The sequence below is a fragment of the Danio aesculapii genome, chromosome 15, assembly GCF_903798145.1.
Source record: "Danio aesculapii chromosome 15, fDanAes4.1, whole genome shotgun sequence".
Lineage (NCBI taxonomy): Eukaryota > Metazoa > Chordata > Actinopteri > Cypriniformes > Danionidae > Danio > Danio aesculapii.
The window spans coordinates 7,558,935-7,584,641 of record NC_079449.1 but is presented as its reverse complement, the minus strand read 5'-3'; the positions used below and the strand labels follow the sequence as shown (position 1 = coordinate 7,584,641).

At 36.2% G+C, this 25,707-nt stretch overlaps 1 protein-coding gene across 1 annotated transcript; it reads right to left on the bottom strand.

Annotated features, from left to right (window-relative positions):
- Positions 1-735: 735 nt before the first annotated feature.
- usp16 (ubiquitin specific peptidase 16) lies at positions 736-25,707 on the bottom strand. The gene is given in 18 exon segments (XM_056474091.1): positions 736-958; positions 4,447-4,594; positions 6,425-6,511; positions 6,600-6,694; positions 10,205-10,811; positions 11,409-11,579; positions 14,743-14,888; positions 15,501-15,552; positions 15,554-15,583; positions 15,675-15,762; positions 16,310-16,440; positions 16,523-16,618; positions 16,708-16,916; positions 18,788-18,903; positions 19,014-19,114; positions 21,450-21,634; positions 24,972-25,052; positions 25,581-25,707. Coding segments are annotated over 17 exon segments (2,448 nt in total). The 5' UTR covers positions 25,033-25,052; positions 25,581-25,707; the 3' UTR covers positions 736-833.

The following is a 25,707-nucleotide window of genomic DNA, read 5'->3' as shown; positions in this document are numbered from 1 at the left end:
TAAATTCATATTAATAAAAGATTATTTGCATAAGAGCAATGAAAATTGTTGGGAAATGTGCTTAATTACTTTAGTGCTTATATTATCATCATTTTGAGGTGAAAATTGAATCAAATTGATTTAAATGACTCCCAGTCTTGGCAGCAAAGTCCTATATAGCAGTGTTTCTCAACCACGTTCATGGAGGACCACCATCTTTGCACATTTTCCTTGTCTCCTTTACCAAACACACCTGATTCAGATCATCATCTCATTGGCACAGACTGAAAGATCTGTAATGGGTGTGACAGACAAAGGAGACATCCAAAACATGCAGTGCTGGTGGTCCTCCAGGAACGTGGTTGAGAAACACTGCTATGTAAGATTTGGAGATAAACGTTGAGAAATGCACCGTATAGTAGAAATGCACCACACCAAAGCCTCTTCAGACTGTATTATCAAGACCTAGAGGTAAGAAAATGAATATTTAATCACTTTCATACCACCAATGAGTATTAACTTAAAAAAAAACCTAATGATCACTATTAAGTTCTGCATGTCAATTAGATCAGTGTTTCCCAACACTGTTCCTGGAGGCACACCAACAGTTCATATTTTGGATGTCTTTAAATTGGGGAGAGGTTGAAAATCGGTACTGTTGGTGTGTCTTCAGAAACAGGGTTGAGAAACACAGGTTTAGTTGTATTAAAAGTTTCCCCTGAATAGCAGCTGATAAACAAATAACATGATGTCAAGTTTCCAGTTGATTTGCATTGTTTTATGTAGATTTCCCAGCAGTCAGAATGAGGCACCAGCAGCCCTTTGTATGGATCGTAGCTCGTTTTAGCAAAGCTTTATGAGATCTTCTCGTAGAATAAGAGGTAGGCTTGGGAACTCTGCACTTTGGCCTCTGGAACTGGATGGACGCTGCTGTCGCTGATGTGAAACCAGGATCCTTTACTGGCCTCGGCGTCACCTGCTGCGAGAGGAAAATTTCACTTTGTACTATATGTAATGATCTAAAATGCTAAAATAGACAGTTAATGGATATTATTCTGACTTAATAAATAAAAATATATGACAGATATTGTGATTCTTATGCTGAGTTCAGACTGCATGATTTTAGCTCCAATTTTGACTTGCAAACAGGTTTTAAGAAATTGCTGACAAATGGCTAAAATCATCTGCAAATCGGTGCTCATTCAAGCGAGTAACAATCACACAGTGTGAACGATCAAAGACACAATCTGAGAGAATCGCCATTCCTGCCAACGCTCCCATTTTTCCCAGGAGTCTCCCGTATTTTAGATCAATCTCCCGCCACCCTCCCGTTTTGTTATTTCTCCTGGAAAACTCTTTCACCACCCCCTCCCCACCAGTCTGTAGCACACCCAGGTCCCCAGCTTTGGTGTGGTATCCAATCGCAGCAGGCGCCCAAAACCCGCTCCATAGTACAGTTACTAACACCACAATACAGTTACCAACCCAGTTCTCAACAGTGTTATTCAGACACCTCACGTGTCTGACGTGTTTGCATCTGAGCATTACCACAAGTGGGTCGAAAAAGAAAAAGGTTGAAATTGCAAATTTTCTTCAAAAGCCGAACAAAATAGGTACATTTTCTACCCCACTAAAGGCTTCTTTCTCATTATTTACAGTAGTTAATAACAAAAGATACGTTGTTTTCATGTAACTTCTGGCATGTGTTTGGTTGTGAGATATAGTTGGCAGACCGAGAAAGTTGTCGGCAATTCTGTTTTTTTAAAGTCATGCAGTGTGAAACCCCTTGTTGCCAATCCATCCTACAGTGTAAACACAGCAGCGACAGAACGCTAGCCCAGATAGTCATGCAGTGTGAAAACATCTGTGACGTGACTACTTTGAAAATCATGCAGCCTGAACTCTGTATTAGTCGGTCATTTCCATCCACCTATTTTTATGTGCATTTTAGATATGCGCATAAAAAACGGTTGATGAAAACGCTCTGATGCCCATACATTTAAAAATGTGCATATGTTTTTTAACTGAGTAGGAAACTTTTTATTCGATAAGAAAAGATGCACATAAACTACTATGGAAACAATTTTACCGAACACTCCAGTATGCGCATTAAAAAAAAGTCATGTGATTTTGTTACAAGAGATCATGTGATGATAAGAATATGTGTGGAATGGATAATCCAGCAGGCTGAGCACACTGTAAAACATCTAAAATGTTGTTTTGGTCATTCTAAACGCCTTAACCATTTCAGTATTAGTGTTATTATATTATTAATGACCTCCAGAATAGTCATGAGTGTCTGTGCTCCGTGTCTCACGCCTTCAGACGCCACCGCGCATTCACTGCGCGTCAGGATTGCCTTCTGAGGTGCAAGTCATTTATTAAATGAAGAAAAGATTCACGCAGCTTCTCTTAATCGCAGCAAAATTCTGTTTTTACTGTTGATAATTGGCGCCAGTAAATCAGGAAGTGGTGATTTTGTTCTCTTTGACTCGTTGGACGGAAACGCTGCTTTATTCGCACGTCTTTTATGCCATAATTCAGATTTGTGCATAAAGGTAATTCGCATTTTTAGATGGAAACATAGCTACTGTTGTTGTCGGGTTTTTTTTCTTCCTCCTGTCTCTACTCAGTATCAGAATTCGTTAAAATCATATTTGATTTCAGCTCTTTGCTCTGAGGCTCTAGATTCACCTTTAGGGCACCGTAGCCAATAGCGTAATATCACCAACTGGGGAGGTGGGTATAAATATAGTAAGAAAACTATAGGAAAATATGCATTCAACAGACATAAAATACAATCCTTGGGGGGTGGACTATTTATCACACCAACCTGAATATGAATAGTGGAGAATAAAATGTCACTTTGATTTTTATACATTTTTCACAACAAGAAACTATGTATATTAATCAACATTCCCCAAAAACCTAAATGAACCTAAATTAGCCCAAAGATCCAATTAGCCCGAGTGTGTCTTTAAAAGTTTATCAGTTATCGTTAATAATGTATTTTTATTATCTATTTAGGTGGCACGGTGCCTCAGTAGTCAGCACTGTTGCTTCACAGCAAGAAGGTCACTGGTTCGAGTCCCTTTTCTGTGTGTTTCTGCATGTTGGTGTGGGTTTCCGCCACAGTCCAAATACATGCGCTATAGGTGAATTGAATAAACTAAATTGGCCATATTGTATGAGTGTGTGTGAATGTGAGTGTGTATGGGTGTTTCCCAATACTGGGTTGCAGATGGAAGGGCATACGCTGCGTAAAACATAGGCTGGAATAGTTGCTGGTTCATTCCACTGTGGCGACCCCTGATAAATTAGGGACTAAGCTGAAGGAAAACTAATGAATTTAGAAGATCTTTTTTTGTGAACCCATTTCTTCTTGAATCTGACTTCATAAACCCTTTTTCCAGGTCTCTCAGCAGTAGTAATAGTCTTCATAAATGGGTAAACAGAGATCTGCTCCACATTGTTGCACTCTTATTTGGTCAAACACAAAAACCTCCACGATAGCGTTTTCGATATAAGTAAATAAAACTGTGAGACTGATAATGGCAGACAGTAGATAGAGATTTATACCAAATTTACTGTCCTATTTACTTTAAAATGTCTACAAAGTGTAGCTTTATAAATGTACATGTACATTTAATGATTATTTTTATTTATTTATTTTCTTACACCTGTGATATTGTTGTGTATGTTTATCTGAATGACTCTATTGTGTGTGTGTGTGTGTGTGTGTGTGTGTGTGTGTGTGTGTGTGTGTGTGTGTGTGTGTGCGTGTGTGTGCGTGTGTGTGCGTGTGTTTGTTTAGTGTGTGCATATGATCAATCATTTCATCATTCTTCAGTTTTCCTGTATCTGTAATTGTAATTCAACTGAGTTGGAGAAAATGAAAATAAAGCAGGTGGAGAAAGAAGTCTAAATATTAAAAACATTTATTTGCTTAATTTATCCTTTTCTCTCCAATCTTTAATTGCATATATTTATATTTATTGCTATTATTATTTACCTTTTCACTGCTGGAAAGTGTCTGTGTGTTTATATATACTTTTTATTTTTGCTTCTCTTTTACTTTATGTATTTATTTATTATTACTACGTCTATGTGTCTCCAAACAACTGTAATTTCAGACTGAAGTACTTGACAGCTAGTAAACTATTGTATGTTCTATTCTTGGCAGGGCTGTGGGGTTTGTCAATGTGTATACTTGAATATCTATATAAAATACTCAAACAAAATACTAAAACACTTAGGATTTAAGATACTGATGACAGTGAAACACATCATCAAAAAAATAGAGGAGTGACCACTCAATATGCCCGCTCTGACCATCTGTTTTAGAGGAAATTAAATCAACACTGAACATCTTGTGCATTTCAAGGCACTTCAATGAGACTATAATAACACATGCTTATGTAAATTCATGAAGGTCATTAAAGTCTTTGTTTCAGCACTGATACTTACTAGCAGCAGCAGTCCCGTTTTGTACACAATTGTGTGTGGAGGGTCGTGATTTAACATAGGCAGTGTAATGTCCAGAGCGCATGGTGCCGCTGTGCTCCACTATGCCATAGAGACTGTACAGCACCTGCGTCTCGCCCTCTTTTACACCCTGAAACACAAAGAAAGTTTTAGCACAGCTGAAGTACACAATACATGATTTCATGTTTTCCTTTGTCTATGAAGGTGTTTTTGCATATTTAGAATTAGGGCTGCATGATATTGGAAAATACTGACACTGCAATATTTTGTTTTTTTTTTTGCAATATTCAATTATTCTCTAATCTCTACTTCTGCCCAATAGTATTTTTTTTTCAGCTCTGCTTTGAGGCTTTGAGTTCACCTTTAGGCTAGGCCTACACGGAATCTGCGCGCGCAGAATTCCGCAGATTTCCATAGATTTTTAGCCCATCATTGATTCTGTTCATTTACTTGTGTAAATGTGTGTAAATTTATATTTATTCAGTTTTTAAATTAATTTCAGTAATATTATTGACCAATATGTAAATGTTAATATAATTTATTCACAATACAGTTTGTAAAGTCATTTTTTGTCTCTTTTGGTAGATATATTATATAGAAGACCTGCTGTGTTTACCAAATAAAGTGGATCTAATTGGATTTGCATTGTAAACATTAAATACGAGTTAAAAAGGTATTACTTTTTAAGTTCTTATATTAAGGTTTCAGTTATCATACCCCCAAAATCATTCCGCATAAATACACAGATTATTAACAAAATTCTGCGCAGGAATAGCAAAAAATGTCCGCAGATTCCGTCTGGCCCTACTTTGGGCCTCTCTAGCCAATAGCAGAACAGCACTACAGCACTGGTGGGGTAGTAATCAGATAGTAATCTGTAATCATCATCTGATTGATTACATTTGGGTAAACTCTGCATGCAACACACAAATGTGTTGTACATAAAATACTTGGCAAATGCATAACATTAAAAAAACTGTGATAATTTATCATACCTCCCTGCAATACGGATATTACACATACTATCATCTAGGCATGAGCAGGTATAAGATTCTGATGGTATGATAACCTCGGATAAAAATATCACGGTTTAACGGCATGATGGTATTGTGCTCACAGCTCTAAAATATATTCTTTTTAAATGTCTGGGTAAAAAACAAAAACTTTTCCCCTTTGAAAACAACAGATTTTATTTTTTGAAAGATTTATAATATTGAGCTACAGTAAAACATGTCAGGCTAAATAATTCAAATGATTAATTGACTTCTGCTGTCTTCATGTGTTTCAAAAACACAGATTTCTTTACAATTTAAAACAGCATCTTTGAATATTTTTTCTGCCGAAGATACTGTTGTCCTAAAAACCTAAAAGAAATGCAAATAAAAAATCTTACACATACCTTAGGAAATGTAGAACAGTCAATTTTGGTGGTTTTAAAACCTTGACTTTTCCAAACCACGGTATACCTTGAAAACAGTTATCATGCCATGTCTACTATTATCACGATGCAGCTCTGCAGCTTTATCTTTTATACTCACATTACTTATTTATTAAGGGTTTTATTAAGGTAATATTAAAGTTTATTATAAATAAATCTTACAAATGTGCTTTGATCAGTTTTGTCATTGCATTTTCTAAATTAAATTCAGCCTTTAAATAGGTAAGGTAGTAAAAGCATGGGATTTCCATCACACGCTGGAGGTATTCAGCCAATCAACGAACACAGTGTATAAATGATCAATCAGAACTGCACTGTACCATTCAGAATGATTAAAAATAACAAACAATAATGTACAGTATGTGGGAAAAAAATTAAACCTCAAACCACATTGCCATAAATTAAGTACACAAAATAATGCTCTAGCTCTTAAGAATGGTAATATGAGGCCTTCGAATTGATTTACTCAAAGCAATAGCACGATGATGGATGACATGAAATGAATGATGATGATTTGCTCACCGTGCAGTTTAAAGAGCAGAATGGAGCGAGATCCAGGATCTGAGGGAACTGCACGTGTCTGTTGACCTTACAAACACTGTATGCAACCTGGAGAAAAATAAATGACAGGATGAAGGGTCTAAATGGCAGATTTATAAGTGATGAGATCTGGCAGAGCAGGAGTCAGGTGTTTTACCTGCTGGAATCTCTTCAGGTGGAGGGTGAGCACCGCAGGAGGATCAGAGATCAGCATCTGCTTCAGTGCGTCTCTGTAAACAGCTTTCTTACAACCTGAATCAGGAGAAAAATCACAGATGAGGCTTACAATGAATGCAAAATTCATCCAAATTCAAAACTAGATTAAAGACCTATCTGTTTAGTAAAGCATACACTCAGTGCACCACTTAGCGGGTTTCCACACAGGTTTCTGCATCTTGTTTATATACACTATTAACAGCAGCTACGCTAATTATTCTCTTTATTCTCCATTTCCACCTGGGGATACTCTTCCAGAGGCCCTCAGACTATGCAGAGTCACTGATTCGATCCATGACCAACGATGAGATGATCCCAAGGTTTCCATATCCTGGACCAGGCCGTATCCTGAGCAGCTACTGTGGTGGTCATGGAGGAGTGGAGAACATGAGACTGATTCCTGTGACGCTCCAGAGACAGACGAGTCTTCACTGAGGCCAGCTTCCAGCCTCCGCCGCTGAGACTGCAGCTCTGCACAAGACGTTCGGCCAGCGGAGAAATTAAAATGGTCGTGCCCAACTGAGTCTGGTTTCTCTCAAGGTTTTTTTTCCCTCTCCGCTGTCGCCTCTAGCTTGCATGGTTTGGGATCTGTAAAGCTGTGCATCGTTAGATTTGCTCTTCAGTGTTTGGACTCTCAGTAGTGATTATTAAACCACACTGAACTGAGCTAAACTGAACTTAAACACTGAAAACTGAACTACACTGTTCCTATTTACTATGACCTTTCATGTGAAGCTGCTTTGACACAATCTACATTGTATAAGCGCTATACAAATAAAGGTGAATTGAATTGAAAATGAAGATTTGTCTTCATAACTCATCACAGGCAATAAAAAACTAGATGGTGCCAAATACATATAAATCGTGTGCATGTTGTTCTTGTAACGTATCGTGATCATTTACATTTTCATCACATTTGAAAGTGGCTGGAATATTTTTATACACTTAGTGAAAGTAAATGTTTTGTTATAAAATAGAAATTTAATATATTTATCATAATAGTTACTAATAATTCACTAAACATTAACAGTATGTTTAATTGACTTTCCAATGCTTATCAAATGGGGTTTGGGAGTTCATGAAAAGAAATGACTATTAAATTAAATCTAATGTTTCATGAAAATTTCTAAATATGGAGAAACTATTGTTTAAAAAATAATACTGATATTTTTCAATCACAAAAATAGGCAGCGATTTTATTTTTTAAAAAGTATACCACAAAGTGCATTAAGTTCAATTTATCTGTGTTCCCATTCATGCAAGTGTTATATTGCCATAATATATTAATAACATTTTAATTTCTGGTAATTTTTTTTTATTGTGTATACTTTGTTAATTTCTTACTCATATTTTAGTTCTGTGTGCCATTTTCACTTTGTTTTCATTCATAAACTACATTTTAAATCATTTTTTTCTTTTAAGATTGATTTCAGGCTAAACTAAATCTCATCTCATTTTCATCTGCTTTTCCGGGGCCAGGTCGCGGGGGCAGCAATCATAGGAGAGAACCCCAGACACTTCCTCCAGCTCCTCCGGGGAAATCCAGAGGCATTCCCAGGCCAGCCAAAAGACATATTCCCAGCATATTTCCAGGATGTCCTGGGTCTTCCCCAAGGCCTCCTCCCAGTGGGACATGCCTGTACCATCTCCCTAGGTAGGCGTCCAGGAGGCATCTGAAAAAGATGCCCGAGCCACCTCAGCTGACTTCTCTCGATGTGGAGGAGCAGCGGCTCTACTCCAAGCTCCTGCCGGTTGTCAGAGCTCCTCACCCTGTATATAAAGGTGCATCCTGCCACCCTGCGAAGGAAACTCATTTCGGCCGCTTGTATTCGAGATCTTGTCCTTTCGGTCATGACCCAAAGCTCATGACCATAGGTGAGAGTAAGAATGTAGATTGACCAGTAAATCGAGAGCTTTGCCTTTCGGCTCAGCTCCTTCACCACAACGGACCGGTACATCAACCACATTGCTGCTGCAGCTGCACCAGTCCGCCTGTCAACCTCATGCTCCGTCCTTCCCTCACTCGTGAACAAAACCCCAAGATACTTGAACTCATCCAAGGTAAGGACTTTCCTCCAACCTGGAGATGGCAAACCATCTTTTTCGGTGGAGCACCATGGCCTTGGATTGGAGGTGCTGATTCTCATCCCAGCCACGTCACACTCTGCAGCAAACCGCCCCAGTGCATGCTGAAGTTCCATGTTCGATGAAGCCAACAGAACAACATCGTCTGCGAATAACAGATGAAATCCTGTGGTCCCTGAACCGGACGCCGTCCAGCCAAAGGCTGCTCTTTGAAATTCTGTTCATAAAAAGTCCAACAGAGTCCAACATGCACTGGAAACAAGTCTGACTTATTGCCGGCAATGAGAACCAAGCTCCTACTCTGTTCATACAGGGATGAGACAGCCCTTAGCAGAGCGCCTCTGACCTCATACTCCCAGAGCACCCTAAACTAAATGAAAACTAAAAATTAAATAACAACATTAAATAAGATTTATGTTTTACTTACTAACTTTTTTTAAGCAATGAAATTTTATAAAGTTTTAGTTATCAATAACAACCATAATAGGGGTTGATGAAGTCCTTAATTCACAAAATCACAATGCTTTTGATTATTACCAATAATTTACCAAAATAAAAGCCAAGGTATCTGAAGCTGTAAAACATAGCTAAACTGCAATATAACATATTATAACTGTGACATTTACACATAGATTTAGAAACAAAATGTCAAATAAAACAAGATTTAAAGAGCAAAACACAAGGTTTTTCAGAATAGCTGTTAAGAGTCTTCTCACTAATGGCATCTCTGATTTGTAATGAGAATAGCAGTGTATCTGACAAGAACACCATTAAGAAGATAATAAAGTCAGCTGAAAGGTCTGTTGGAGTCAAAATGACATATATCGAGAAACTGTATCAACAAGATTATCTATCTAGGGCGAAATAGCATTTTAAGGGACGCAACCCACCCTGGCCATAGTCTGCTCATTCTCATGCCATCAGGCAGGCATTGCAGAAGCCTGAGGAGCAAATCAGTGCAGCTTCATGATAGTTTTAATCCTGTCATTATATGACTTTTAAATAATACTGTATATTAAATACTATTAAATAGCTGGTGTGTTATAATAAATCAATCAATAGTTAAATTAGCACAAAATGTTAATATTCTAACTATTATAACAAACTGTGCAATAGTTATTTAAGTATTACTTTATTCTCTTAAAATTGGGTTATTATTGTCTTTGATGTTTTTTATGTTCTTGTTGGGTCAGATGCAACGTATTTTCCTTCTGCAATACAATTTATTGTGATGTTTTGAATGACAAAATAAAGGAAACTAAACTGAAACTGAACTGAAAAAATTATTATTAGACTAAATATTAATCGCAATAATAATTGGAGCAAATAAGAGGTCATGTAAATGTATTACTTCTAAAAATTCATCTGACAAAAAGACAAAATGCCAGTTCATAATGCAAATTTTGTTTAAAATAAATAAATAATTAAATAAATAAATAAATATATAAGGCATAACATTACCATCTTTATATCCCGGCTGTTGTTTAGTGCATGTAACGCACATCAGTCTGTTGTTCTCAGTCAGATGCTCCACCTCAGTGAACTGATAAAGGCAGGACTCCACTGAACACTCCTGTTTCACTGGTGCCGTCCTGAAGGCCAGCGCTCGAAAGGCCAACTCAGGGTCTCGATTTACCACTGTATACTCTTTAACATCCTCTGAGGCGTCTTCTCCATTCTCTACATCACTTTCTGATGGTGTTGTCAGAGACAGTGTATTCAGTTCTTCTACTAGCTCTTCCTCTTCAGCACAATTCTGCTCAGTTTCATCCTCATCTTCATTCACTTTTTCTGCTACATCTTCAGTTGTTTGGTCTTCAGATAAGGCAGTGAAGCGGTTGTTGACTGATGCAGGTTGTTCTTGCTCTGGTTCCTCATCATCTTGATCCCCATTTTGTTTCTCGAGGCTCAAATCCTCTTGGTTGGTTTCTGCTGGTTGTGCATCAGCGCTGCCATTTACTGAGACCGTCTGAGTCTGCATGGAGCTGTCTGCTGGATCTGTGGAGCTCTGATTGGTTATAGCATCTAGGGTGACTTTACCACCCTGTTTCTGCTGTCGTCTCTGATTCTGTAAATATACACAAACACAAATATGTAAATACATATATATACACATTTATCCATATATACATATAACATATACATATAATATAACATATATATATATATATATATATATATATATATATATATATATATATATATATATATATATATATATATATATATATATATACACATATATATATATATATATATATATATATATATATGTATTTATATATATATATATATAAAAATACATATACATATAATATAATATACATACATACATATGTATACATATGTATATATACATACATATCTATATATATATATCTATATATATATATATCTATATATATATATATATATATATATATATCTATATATATATATATATATATATATATATATCTATATATATATATATATATATATATATATATATCTATATATATATATATATATATATATATATATATATATATATATATATATATATATATATATATATATATATATTATATATATATATATATATATATCAAACATTTCTCAACCAATTACTATCACTCTCTCAAAACCTATATAAAAAATGTCTCCATCACAGTGCTTGTTTTACCTTGGCTTGTTTCTTGGCCTGCTTTTTGGCTTTCTTCTGCTGATATTTGCTTCCAGTTCCTGTAGGCATGTCTTCATTCCCATTGGCCAGAGAACTTGTGCTTTGGTCTTCATCATCACTGACACTGTGGCGATGCTGGACTGCTTTCTTCTGATTCTTCTTCCTGTAGGCCTAAAAGAGGCACTCAGATCAGTTCATTGCTCAAGAACACACACGTGCACACATACCAGCAACTACGAACATTTCCTCAAAGAGTCTCAGTGTTACAGCAGACATATGAACGTTATACGTTTTATGATGTCGGGCAGACTTTTCTATCTTTCAATAAATGCTCAGGAGTTACTATATCCTAATTGAAAGTTTACCCCCCAATTATCTATCAATAATAACTTTATAATAACTTGTTTTTTTTTTCTCAATTTGATTATTTTTCCCCCTGCCCCTCCTCTTTATTTATGGGGTGTATATTCATAGCCAAGTACTATGGTTAATATGTTGTTCAATATGTGTGTGTGTGTTGTGAAAAATTTATAATTGGTTATAAGTCTCTGATGCCCCTAGAGCAGGTGTAACCAACCCTATTCCTGGAGATCGACCTTCCTGCAGAATTCAGTTGCAACCCATATCAAACACACCTGCATGTAATTATCAAGTGCTGTTCAGGTCCTAATTAATTGGTTCAAGTGTGTTTGATGAGGGTTGGAGCTGAACTTTGCAGGAAGGTCGATCTCCATGAACAGGGTTGAGCACCACTGCCCTAGAGTGTGTATGTGAAGTCTTATCTCAAAATACCAAATAAATATTGTTTTATAACTCTTTAAATCTGACACTTTTAGGCTTTGATCTTAATTGTTATGTTTGGATGACTGTCGCTTTAAATTTTAATGAGATGCAAAAGAGGGTGGAGCTACAAATGCCTATGTGTCAGTATAGTGGCAGATTCAAAAACAAGACTAGTGTCCTATGTGCTATTGAGGCAGGTATGGTCACTAATGGGCGCTCTGATGACATGTAAAAAGGCAGAATGTCAATCAAAGTGTTTCTGCAGACTGTTTTTAATCAAGCGTGATTATACAAAATAAATTAAATACATTTTTACCATTAGAAGCTGGCTATATTCACAGACTGTTGCCCCACAACTGTGATTAAACCGCTTATACTTGTATGTTTGTAGCAAAGTACTATGTCAAAGGTTTAAGAAACCCTCAAGATGAACATGCTAACAGATTTGTGTGTGTTGAGCATCAGTTAAGATAGTGTTAGCCCCTGTCAGCTTTAATTGTGGGGAAAACTGGATAATTTTGAGCTTCTGTCAGCTAATTTCATCTTCCGGGTTTAAAATAATTGTTGGGGCGGATCAAAATTGGTGATGTAACGAAAAACTGCAAGCGGAGTGATGTCGGTTTCTCATTATTATTATTCATAGCAGAGTTTTCTTATCCTATGACAAGACCCTGCTTCTTAATTATTCATGACTGCACGTGCTTTCTGAAGGCAAAACAGACCTGCCAAGCTGTGAGACCCTTTGACAGGGCTATTCAATTGGCGGCCTGCAGGCCACATGCGCCCCAGAATCAACCTCCGAGCGGCCCAGCCCATGGTTCCACCCATAGATAATAAATTAATATATAATATTCATTAATTGTTATTTAATATATTATATTAATATAAATATAAAGTATTTATTATGTCTATGTCTAAACGCAAATTCCTATGTAAATTACGTAGCCTGCAACACGCAAACAATGCAGAGCGTGCCCGATTGGAAGCGGTGTGCCTGAGCACGATTCACTCGGGCTCAGGCGCGGTACACTTGTAGGGTGCAAAGCGTACCTGAGCCCGAAACTGAAGATGAGACGTGACTTTTAAGGGCCTGTTTCATATAAATTTATTAATCATTCTTACAGTTTAACGAACGCAAACTGTCGTAGATTATTAAAGATGCAAACCCCTCACTGCACCACAGCTGCACCTTCTAATTCCAGCAGTATGAGGATTTTATGATTGTTTATGAGCGTCAAAAGTGGCTGATCTGTTCGAAATATTTGACTGCGCGTCATTGCATCCTAAACCACTAAAATGATATAACGGTATAAAGAAATCTTGACTGTGCTGAGCGAGAGCGCTTCTTAAACTGAACAGCGTATCATCGATGACGTAAGCGTACTCAGGCCTGAATGCAACGTGAGTGCGGGCCGTCGGGGGAGACGGGAGGGGGGACAAGCGTGCTTCAGCCCAGTTCAAGGCAACTGTACATCGTGTGAGTACACCCTCAGATTCTGTTAATTCAGCTCTTTTTGTATGCACCTTTTGCTCTGCAAACTGACCAAAGTTTAAAAAGAAACAACAAATAAACCTTGTTTTTCAATAAATTTGTTTGTGTTGGTTTTAAAATTTGTCCATATGAGCTGCTTTGCCGCTAAAATGACTGGCCCAGCTAACCTTCTTGGTTTACAATCTGACCCAACTAAATTTGTAATTGAATAGCCCTGCCCTATGATGATGACTGGGTGAGACCGCATCCTCGGACTCTGCATACTGCACGCAGCATTTAGCCGCTCATAAAGGCTCGTATGTGTTTTTTTCCATGATCCACAGGGTTTGTTGCATGTTTTTTCCCCGCGATCCTGTCAGGGCCGATACAGCAAAGCTGTTTGTGTGCAGCAAGCAATCTTGTTGAGTGAGCAGTATGATAATCGGGGAATGGCAGACTTTGTCTTTTATCAGATGAGTTTGTTTACATTTAGACACATCGCCGTGCTGCTGTCTTCACCTAAATGCTCCAGATTACCAGCTAATAGTTAAAATAGGCAGGGCAAGAGACCTGCTGCACTGAGTCTGCATTCAGACCCGGGGATTGAGGGAGAAGTCCTCATTTATAGTGTTTATATAAACATGATTATCTTCATAATGATATAAATTGTGGTTATGTGTATATGAAATTACGAATGACAAATGTAGCAGGGCATTAAATTATTGGTTATTTATTTGCATTTTAACTTTGTAAACTATAAAATAATGCGTCTCCTCACGGTTTGTGATTCATTTTGTGAGCCAACTGACAACAGTTGTTCGCTCCCCTCCTTCTTCCCCGCTCTGCTGGCCACGTCCCACTCCTGTCTCTGCTCGCGGAGCTCCACGCCCATTATGATGCATTTTTTAAAAATATTCTGAGGTAGACTTGAACTAAACCAGGGGGGTTTCATAGCCCTTTAACAAGTTGTTTAATATGTGCGTTGTGGAAAAGTTATAATTGGTCATGGGGTTGTGGCCATTGAAAACTATTCAACAACAAATAAAGTAATATTTGACCAATAATAAATATGAAGCTCACCTCATCGGCTACAGGAAGAGAAAGATCCAGAAACATCTCAGTGACCAGAGACACAGTTTTGCACTCTTTACACATCACCGTGCTGCTCATCGCTCCACCAAACACTCGGTCCACAAAGTTCCTGGGCGCTCCATTTTTCTCATACTCTGATGAAAACGATGTGGGAATAAGTCAGTGTTATTGATTTTATATAATTCATTCCTTGTGTTTAATAATGACTTGTTACATTAAGGCGGACCTATTATGACCCTGATGTTCATAGAGTATGAATGTAAGGTTTCAGCTCAAAAATACCACACAAATAATGTTTTCTAACTCTCTCGGATCTGCCCCTTTTAGGCTTTGACACAAATTCTGTCATTTTGGTTACTGTTGCTTTAAATTCAAACTAGATTGTGCACTTTTCAAAAGAGGGCGGAGCTACAAATGCTAATGTGTCAGCATAGTGGCAGATTCAAAAACAAGACTAACATCCTTTGCTAATGAGGGAGGGATCATCACTAAATGGCGGGGCTTTCTCCCTCTGATGACACGTACAAGAGGAAAATGTCAATCAAAGTGTTTCTGCAGACTGTTTTTATCAAGTGTGATTATAAAAATTAACATTTATAAATTAACCATTAGAGGCTGGTTATATTCACAGACTGTTGCCTCACAACTGTGTTTAGACGCCTTATAAAAGTGATTTTTGCATAATAGGCCCCTTTTAAAGTATATAATTTTTCATTTTGTTAATCCAGCAATGATTGTAATTATACCTTTAATTATCTTCTTCATCTGCTCAGCCTCAAAGTTTTTGCCAGAAGGTTTTTAAAGCCTCCAGAATTCCTGAATTTACTCTCTGAAAAATAAAGGAAACAAATAAATAACTAAAGGATTATTCTGATATGAATGACAAGAAAACAATAAGCCATTAGCTTATTGGTTCATACTTTAGCTTCTTCAGCCCTCATGCCATCCAGAAGGTACCGCAGAAGCTCTTGACTGTCCTGCTGCTGGAAGCCTTTAAAACGTGGAGCTCTGTGAACAACCAATGAGAAGAATGTCAAAAATACAGTAAAGCCAATCAGATTAATCTTATCTATTTGTAAAATGTTGTTCTTCACTTTCACATGACCGTTCAAAAATAATTGTAATATTAATTCATTCATCCATTTTCCTTCAGCTTAGTCTTTTCTGGTATATGTTTTAAGCAGCGGATGCCCTTTCAGCCGCAACCCAGTACTGGGAAACACCCATACACTCTTGCATTCACACTACGGCCAATTTAGTTCACTCAATTCACCTTTAGCACATGTTTTTGAACTATGTGGGAAATCGAAGCACCTGGAGGAAACCCACGCCAACACAGAGAGAACATGCAAACTCCACACAGAAATGCCAACTGACCCAGCTGAGACTCAAACCAGTGACCTTCTTGCTGTAAGGCGATTGTGCTAACTACTGTGGCACTGTGTTGCCTTGTTCAGACCATATAGATTTAAACTATTATCTACAAATAATCAATCATCCATCCACTGATTATATGAAGTGCCTGTGCTGAGAACATTTTAATGCAACTACTTACTTTTTACACACTTGTGTGAAGAGCTCTTTAGGAGTCACAACACCTTTCTTGGTCTCCTGGATTTCATTCATTAGCTGACACATAGCCAGTGTGAGCGATCCAGGTCTGTCCAGCTGAATCTGAAGAGGATCCTGAAAACATGATGTGAACACGTCCTGTCAGATGAAGCTTTATGTATAAAATGAGGAACATGATGAGTGTGAGCTTCAGTACCAGCTCAGATGACAGTGCAGGAGTGATGGAGAAGCTGCTCTTCTCCTCTGTAATCTGCTTCAGCAGCTCCCGCAAATACTGTGTCTGTGATAAACTCTGAGAGGGAGACGAAAGAAAAGAGCTTGTTTACTCACAATAAGAGTTTGTGTTTGACATGTGTAGCGTCTCCCACTCTGACTCTGTACCTGCACGACTGCATTGAAGAAACAGGTGTTTCCCAGATTACTGAGACCCCTGACAGACACCACAGCTGAGCTTCCAGCGGCGGCTGAATTCTGGATTTTAGTACTGTCCTCTTGTTTCGAGCTGCTCTTCTGCTTCCCCTTCTTGCCCTTCTCTTCATCCTGTGTTTGCTCTGCAGGATTCATCACGGAGATCTCTTCTTTCCTACTTTCTGTAGAGTTAGCGTGAAAGGAAAATCATGTTTGAGGCAAAACCATTGTTATAATTCATTCACTTAGATCCATTTTACTTCCTAAAGCATGTCTACTTCAGACTACTAGAAGGAAAACATCCAAAATCCAGATTTATTTATTTATTATTTTCCTACTTCATCTATTTTGTATCACATTTTTACACGTATCCTTACTCAAACTGAGACAGACATCTCTATAGCAGCACTTTACAATTTTATTCGGCTCTATAAGTCCAAGTTTTTAGTTAATGTTAACAATTTAAATAATATTTAAGTACAAAAATAAGGCTGTTGACAGTTTTTACCGATACAGTGGGGAAACTAAGTATTGAACACGTCATGTTTTTCCTGGGAATAATATTTCCAAAGGAGCTGTTGACATGGAATTGAACCAGATTTTGGTAAAAACCTAAACAATACAAACATAAAAATATAACTTGAAAATCTGAAAAATGAGTAATAACAATGAAATGACACAAAGATGGGGCGAAGCAGTGGCGCAGTAGGTAGTGCTGTCGCCTCACGGCAAGAAGGTCGCTGGGTCGAGCATCGGCTCAGTTGGCGTTTCTGTGTGGAGTTTGCATGTTCTCCCTACGTTCGCGTGGGTTTCTTCCGGGTGCTCCGGTTTCCCCCACAGTCCAAAGATATGCAGTACAGGTGAATTGGGTAGGCTAAATTGTCCGTAGTGTACGCGTGTGTGAATATGTGTATGTGTGTTTCAGTGATGGGTTAGAAGGGCATCCACTGCATAAAATAAAATGCTGGATGAGTTGGCGGTTCATTCCGCTGTGGCAACCCCAGATTAATAAAGGGACTAAGCCAAAAAGAAAATGAATGAATGAATGACACAAAGAGAAAGTGTTGAACTACTGAAACATATTTAATACTTTATATAAAAGGCTTTTTTGGTGATGGCAGCTTAAAGATGCCTCTTATATGTAGAATGAAGTCATGCATTGCTCCGGTGTGTGTTTGTCCACAGACTTCAACAGAGTGTAAAAATCTTGATGGTTTTGTGTGTCTTGTCTGTCAAATCTGATCTTTATTTTGTATTTTATAATGAATCAGGTGACTGTCTGGGCCATTCTACAGCTTGATTTTCTTTCTCTGAAAGAATCTGAGAGTTTCCTTGGCTGCGTTTTGGATTATTGTCTTGCTGAAATGCCCACCCTGGTTTCATCTTCAGCATCCTGCTAATGTAGATGTTGAACTGAAATCAGCTGATATTCATTTACACTGAGTAAGGGCAGTTTCACAACCTTTCTACACCTTCCTTTATTCCTGTGTTCAATACTTTTTCCCTGCGTCATTTCATTTTATTACACATATCTTCATTTGTAAACTATTTAGATTTGTTTTCTTTGCATATATGGATTTCTTTGATTGTTACCAACATCCGGGGAAAAGTCAAAAGCACCTTTAGAAAAATGTTTCCTGAGAAAATTGGTGACGTGTTCAGGCAGATAAAAAATCCTCTCTGCTAAAAACCTTTAATATGACAGAATAAAACAAGATTTTTAAATCTGTTTAGGAAATGTATAGTAAACACTGATCAACTAAAGCTGACATAATATACAATATACAGTGCCTATAGAAAATATTCATTACTCTTTTGAAATAATTACTTTATTTGTCATACAGCCTGAAATTAAATCACATTCCAAATAACCTTTACAGTCTTAGAAATGTTTTTGCACCATTGTCCTAATCTGTGCCTTTCTATACATTTATCCTGGAGGACTCTTGATAGCAGGGTGTAATGAGAGCAAAGGTATTGATTTTCACAGGGCATGATGATTTTCTATAGGCACTGTCCATGCATACAGCATTAAACACTCTTCAACACCTACTTTTGCTGGCGTTCCTCTTGTCAGGAGCCGTCAGCACTTGTTTTCTGATATTAGTGATCAGCTGTGCCAGCTGCCCCGTGCTGGAATACTGTACTTCATCATCACAGATGTAACACCTGCAGCACATCAGAGCAGAAGATCAGAGTCTGAACACACACACCTGCACATTTCACTGAGGAGCACGTGTGTGTGTGTGTGTGTGTGTGTGTGTGTGTGTGTGTCTGACCAGACGCTCCAGACGTCCAGGCTGAGTACTAAACAGTGTGGCTCAGAGCGAGGGGTCTCGTAGTGCTTGATAGCGTGCTGATTCCCTGATCTCCCGCATCCCTGATGAGGAGCACAACAGTGTTTTCATGGTACATACAGACATCAGAGAGTGAAATTCAATACATTTTAAGAGTTTTCCATACATTTTAAAACCACTTTAGCGATTTTACATTTTGACCGGTAACATTGGTGACATTTTAACTTATATTTACTAAATACTAATCGTAAAGAAGCTAATCCAAAAGTAAAACGTTATTCATATACTAAGTAATGCTGATCCAGCAGGTGGCGTCTATAGAACAGCAGAAATAATAGTGAGTATGTTTACATGGACACCAATAATCTGATTTTAATATGATTAGGACAATACTCTGATTAAGAGTCTACCATGTAAACAGCGATTTTTGATGACCTTAATCCAACTAAAGTCATAATCGAACTAAACAGAAAACGAATTAAGACATGAAAGTCTGCTGATTTCAGTCGCATTATTGAAGTGCAGTACAGACATGTAAACACCACAGTCAAACTATTACTGTTGTGTAGGATTTTTGCCACATTTTGACAGGATATCCCATACACATGACTGTTTGACACTATTCTCTGCACCTACCGAGGCAGTGAAGAACCACAGACACCTACATCGCAAAATGTGGAGGTTTTTTCCCCATATGATATGCGGTATCAAATTCTACTAAACTACACTCTTCCAGCAGTTCATACTCGCATCCAATATCTCGTTTGTCGTGGGGGGCATGCATGAAATGTATCTGAATAAAGATGAAACTGCCAAACTGCTGTTAAAGTTGCCAAATTAAAAATGAAACACCCGAAATTACATGAAACTCCAGAGAAGGAAACGTGGATAGCACGATGACACAAAGATCGAACTATAGGCTATAACATGTAAAACTGGGTCATGAAAGGAACATTCAAAAATCAACTCATGTACTGTAAACACCTTAATCATATTATTGTCTTATTCCGATTAAAACAAATAATTTGATTACTGATGATAATATCCATGTAAACGTAATCATTGTCGCCTTGGGTTATAGGAGTAAACAAAGCAGCGTTGTGTCAAATCTAGCAGGATTTTATCGATTTCATAAACTACTCAGCATCCCAATAAATTAGGGCAAACTTTAGAATACAACTCTATATTGTATATTAAAAAAATGATACAAAATTGAATATCTTGTAAAATAGCATTTAAAACTTCTTAATACTTTTTAAGGGCCTTAAATTTCTTTAAATTGATTCATCAACGTTTAATAGTTTTTAAGGTCCCGCAGACACCTGGTACCCTGGCTACAGGTTTTAAGAAAGCATTTCTTTATGAATTGCATCATTAAAATAGCATTTAAATAACATTTCTAGTTACTTTATTTATAAACTACATTTAACAAAGCAGCCAGGCTGACCAAAGTGCTTTACAGCAGGGTAGATTTAAAATAAATATAATTGAAAATTCAACAGTGTTTTTGTGCGGCTGCTCAACAGTCTCATTATCAGAGTTACTCATATCATCATTTTTACATCATTAATAGATTATTGTATTTATATTAAATTTCTTGTTACTTTGTCTGAAAATTCATTTAATTACTGAATAATACTACAAATGTCAATGTATAGGTAACTGAAAATAAAGAGAGAGAATTTTGAGTTTATTGCCATATCAGCTTCTATGGCAATGTCATAGCAAAAAAAGAAAATATCAAGTTTACCACATTTTATAAATAACAATTCTAACATATAAAAGTCATCAACAGCAATAAATATTTACCATATATACCATAAATACCATATATTGTCATCAACTAACTTTTCACTCAATTCATTTATTTCCTTGCATGAGCAATGGTCTTGATAAATGTAAATTTCTTTGATTGTAAAATATATTTGTATAACAAAAAAATCAATTACTCCGCTTCTCTGAATTGATTTATAGACCATTTTGAGGGATGTAAATAATAACACTGGTCCTAATGTATTTCCTGTTTAACATTTTTATTTTCTATAGCTTCCGAGAATCCAAAAAAGTCCACATATTGATAAATAATCTTATGATAGATGTATTAATGTAAAAATATAATTGAATTGCCTCTTGTTGCAGTTATTATATAGTATGAGAACAAGCAGGAAATGTTCTAGGGCCAATGACATGACCACATTGAAATGGTCTGAACAGTAGAGTAAATTCAGGAAATTTTAGCCATTGATCCAAGGAAAAGTGTCTCAATTGACCTGAATTCACCTTAACTGTAATTACCCAAACATGAAAATAAATCCCATACTTTACTTTTTCAGTGGATAAGAACTTTCATTACAGTATTAAGTTATTTCGTGACTAACTCCACCAACACTGGTCACTAGTGAGCTGATGATCACTTACTCTGTGTCCGCATTTCAGACACATCCACACAGCTGGACTCTCTCTGTCAGTCTGATCCTCTAAGATCTGCTTTTCTTCAGGCTTGTCCTGCTCACAGTCTTGACAGGAGCTCCAGTGCTCATTCAGACAGGCTTTCTTCAGTACGCTGTGCTCTGTTCCTTTACGGATGTGAGTGCAGGAGGGCCCTGATAAAGCAGCAGGAGAATCATCAGTGGGGTTTAATGTTAACGCTTGTGTGCTGTTGGGGATGTGTTCATCCACTCTATGGGGATTTGCCACAACTTTCTCTGTGCTTCAGCAAACGGGATGATTTTTGCTGACTAATCTAATCTTGACACATATTTTGGAAAAATGCTTTGAAAATAGACTCTGGGCAAATTGACTACCATTTCATTATGTTCATGTCTGATTTTGTCCCATTGACTTTCATTATAACCTTGACACCATATAATCATGCATTCTTGATTGTTGGGAAGAGGTACAATTTTTATTTTTTTCCTGTTGATCATCAGTTGCAGTGCAAAGACTTTGAAGTTATAGAGATTATAGGGGACATTCTAAAACTTAACGTGGCTTAATGTACCTAAACATCAACCAGAGAAACCCAAATTTCTGTCAAACATTTCTTGTAATTATCCCTAACTACTGTAAAAAGAACGAGTCCGAATTCCATAGATAAAGAGAGAGAGAGAGTTTTAATTTTATTGCCATTTCAGCTTCTATGGCTATGTCATGGCAAAAAATAAAAATAGATCAATTTTACCACGTTTTATAAATACTAATTTTCTATAATTATAAAAATATTCTAACAATTAAAAGAAATCAACAGCAATAAATAATACACAAGGTGAAATACATAAATAATAACGATAATATATAAGATAAAAATCTAAAACAGTTTTTTAAGGTTTCCTTTTGATAAAAATTGTACAATTTTAGAAGGATTTACATTTAAAAATATTTCATTTAAAGTCTCTCTAGATAAAAATTGTTGTCTGATAACATTAAAAATGGGGCACTCCACAAGAATATGTTGACCAGTTTGGTTTCTGTTGCAATATTGACATTTTGGTGGTTCTTCTCCTTTCAGTAAATGTTCATGTCTTGACTTATAAAATAAATTAGATTTTCTTCCTATTTCTGGCTGAATTTCAAAAAGTTTATAATCTGGGCACTGATCCCATTCGGTTTGCCATTTGTTGAGAATATCCATAGATAAAGTAAAAAACCACCATGTTAAGCGTTTTCTCTCCTATTAAAATCTATTATAAGGAAAAAGCTTAACGTGGCTTAATGTACCTTAAACAACAAGCAGTGAAAAAAAAAAATCACATTTCAATCAGAATTTACCTATGGTTAGCACTAACCACAAGCAAAAGAATGAGATGCGTTTTCCACAGCTAAAGTGAACAATATTGTGTTAAGTGTTTCTGCCTATTTTGTTGTTGTGGGCGTGCCAATGACTACGTTTACATGGACATCAGTAATTGAATTATTTGCCGTAATCTAATTAAGACAATAATAAGATTAAGGCGTTTACATGAATTGCCTTTTTAAATGTTTCTTTCATGATCCCGTTTTACATGTTTGTTTTTTTTTTTGTTTTTTACGTGAAAAAAGAGAATATACAATCACAGTACATTAAAAAGAAAATGGAAAGACAAAAAGAAACCATTATTGGAAAAAGAAACAACACAAAAAACAAAAGGAAAACAAAAACAAACAGGAGGGGTATATACATTACACATTAAAACATGTTTTTAAAGCCTGTTTTGTAAAAGAGTTAGAAACTGTTTCAAAGTAATCCTGCATTTCAGTAAGCAAAATATAAAAAAAGGTTTTTAGTTTGAAAATTTACATTTGTGTATATAAAATTTCATTAATAAGATAAGAAGATTAAGAAAATATATTTTCTTTTTATGTAAAGCTTTTTTAAATAACAAAACCAAACAAAACAGTTTCCCATAGTAAGGAAAATTCTTTATAAACATTCTCAATTATAAAAAGAGAAAAATCTTTAAAAAACACCGTTTTACATGTTATAGCACATAATTAGATTGACGTCATTGCGTCAGCACGATCTTTTGCTAGTAGCTAATTACAGTAGTTAATTACAAGTAATTTCATAGATTTTTGATGTGCCCCAATTGTTGAGGTACAATAAGCCATGTTACGCTTTTTCCTTTAATAATGGACTTCAGTGGGGAAAAACATAATATTTGACAATTTTCACTCACTGAAATGAGAGCTCATTCTTTTGACATCGGAAAGTAATGGTCATGAGTAAAATTTGATAGAAATGTGACTTTCCCTGCTTGTTGATAGAGTACATTAAGCCATGTTTTCACTTTATATATGGAATTGGGACTTCTTTTTCCTGTAGGGTTAATTACAAGAAATGTTTGACAGAAATGTGGGTTTCTCTGGTTGATGTTTAGGTACATTAAGCCACGGTAAGCTTTTTTCCACGTTAAGCGTTTTAGAATGTCCCGATGAAAGAGTGTGATGTTTGTACACTTACTTTGATATGTCTGAAAAAAATCAAAACAAGCAGCTCAGCTTTCAGAACAAAGTAAACATATTAAGTGTATTTATGCACACTATAATTTGCTATTTTACTCCATATAAACGCAGAAACATTTTTTTGCACAGGCCTATCTAAACGGTTAGTGGTGCCAACTGATGATCAACAGTAAAAATTACACAATTTACTTCTTCCCTAAAGGGAAAACCATCAACAATCAGGAATGCCTGATTATGTGGTGTCAAGGCTTTGCGATCAAAAAATGTGATTATTATAATGGAAGTCAATAGGGCAAAAACAGCCACCAACATAACAAAAGTGGAATTAAGGTAAAGTTGGTTTTGTATTTGCACATTCGTTCAGTGACATTTTATGACATGCTGCTCACTATGTTGTTTACAATGGTACTTTAAATATTCGGACTAAAATCACATGTAAGTATGACTTCAAAACAACATTACTACTATTTAATTGACTGTGAACAATGTTGTACTTTGACAGTCATTGGCTGCTAATATGATTTCACTATGTAAAATTTGCAAATAATACATTTCTGAAATTATATTATTAAGGAGAAAGTCTGAGTGTGTAAATAAAAAACCAACTGTACCTATAGAGGCAAAGCTGGTTTTATATTCGCACATTCGTTTATTTAGGAGTCTCTATATTGTTTACCATGTTACTTTGAATATTCGATTGGAATTGGCACGTAATATATATATATATATATATGACTTCTAAACAACATTAACACAAATTCACTGTAAACAATGTTGTACTTTGATAGTGATTGCTGCTTATATGATTTCCCTATTTAGAATTTGCAAAGAATACCTTTCTGAAATTATGTTATCAAGGAGAATGTCTGAATATCCGAATATAAAACCAACCTAACCTCTATACTTTACCTCAATAAAAGAGGAGACAATGAGAACATTACACAAGAGTTAAAGTCACTCTTAGCATTTGATTGTTCATCGGTCAATCAAGTACTGTACCTGCAGTCTCAGAGCTGCTGTCTGCTCCAGCACTTCTGTCCTTCACCTTCTTCTTTCCCATTTCACTTCAAACAGCAGCTCCTGAATAAAGGGTAGAAATGTGACAAATATAAATAAAGAAAGCAGTAACACATCATAATACTTAATGAAGTTGGTTTATATTCTCACATTTGTTAAGTGACACGGCTCCTATATGATTCTACCATGCTACTTTAAACATTGGGTCTGAATTCGCATGTATTGATGACTTCAAAACAACATTAGCGTTATTAAATTGACTGTGAACAATGTTGTACTTTGATAGTCATTGGCTGCTAATATGATTTCACTATTTAGAGTTTGCAAATACTTTTCTGAAATTATATTATTAAGGAGAAAGTCCGAATGTGTTAATATAAGCCATCTTAACCACAATACTTCAAATAATAAACACCAACGATTAACACGTGTCATCTGTATAACACAAACTGATTTCAATCATATACAGAATTCAGCGACATTAATTTAAAGATGAAGTTTAAAGTGAGGAATATCAAATGAACACTAGACGACTAATCAGTTGAAACTATTTTTATGATGAAAACCATGAGTTTAAATCAACTTACGAACCAGCAAATCCCTTAAAACATTATATATTGAATTACATCCATTCAAGTAGCAGCAATTTAATAATTAGTGGTGAAATGTACTGCAATAAAAGCAACAGCATAAAGCATGTTCACCGACTGCTCTTAGT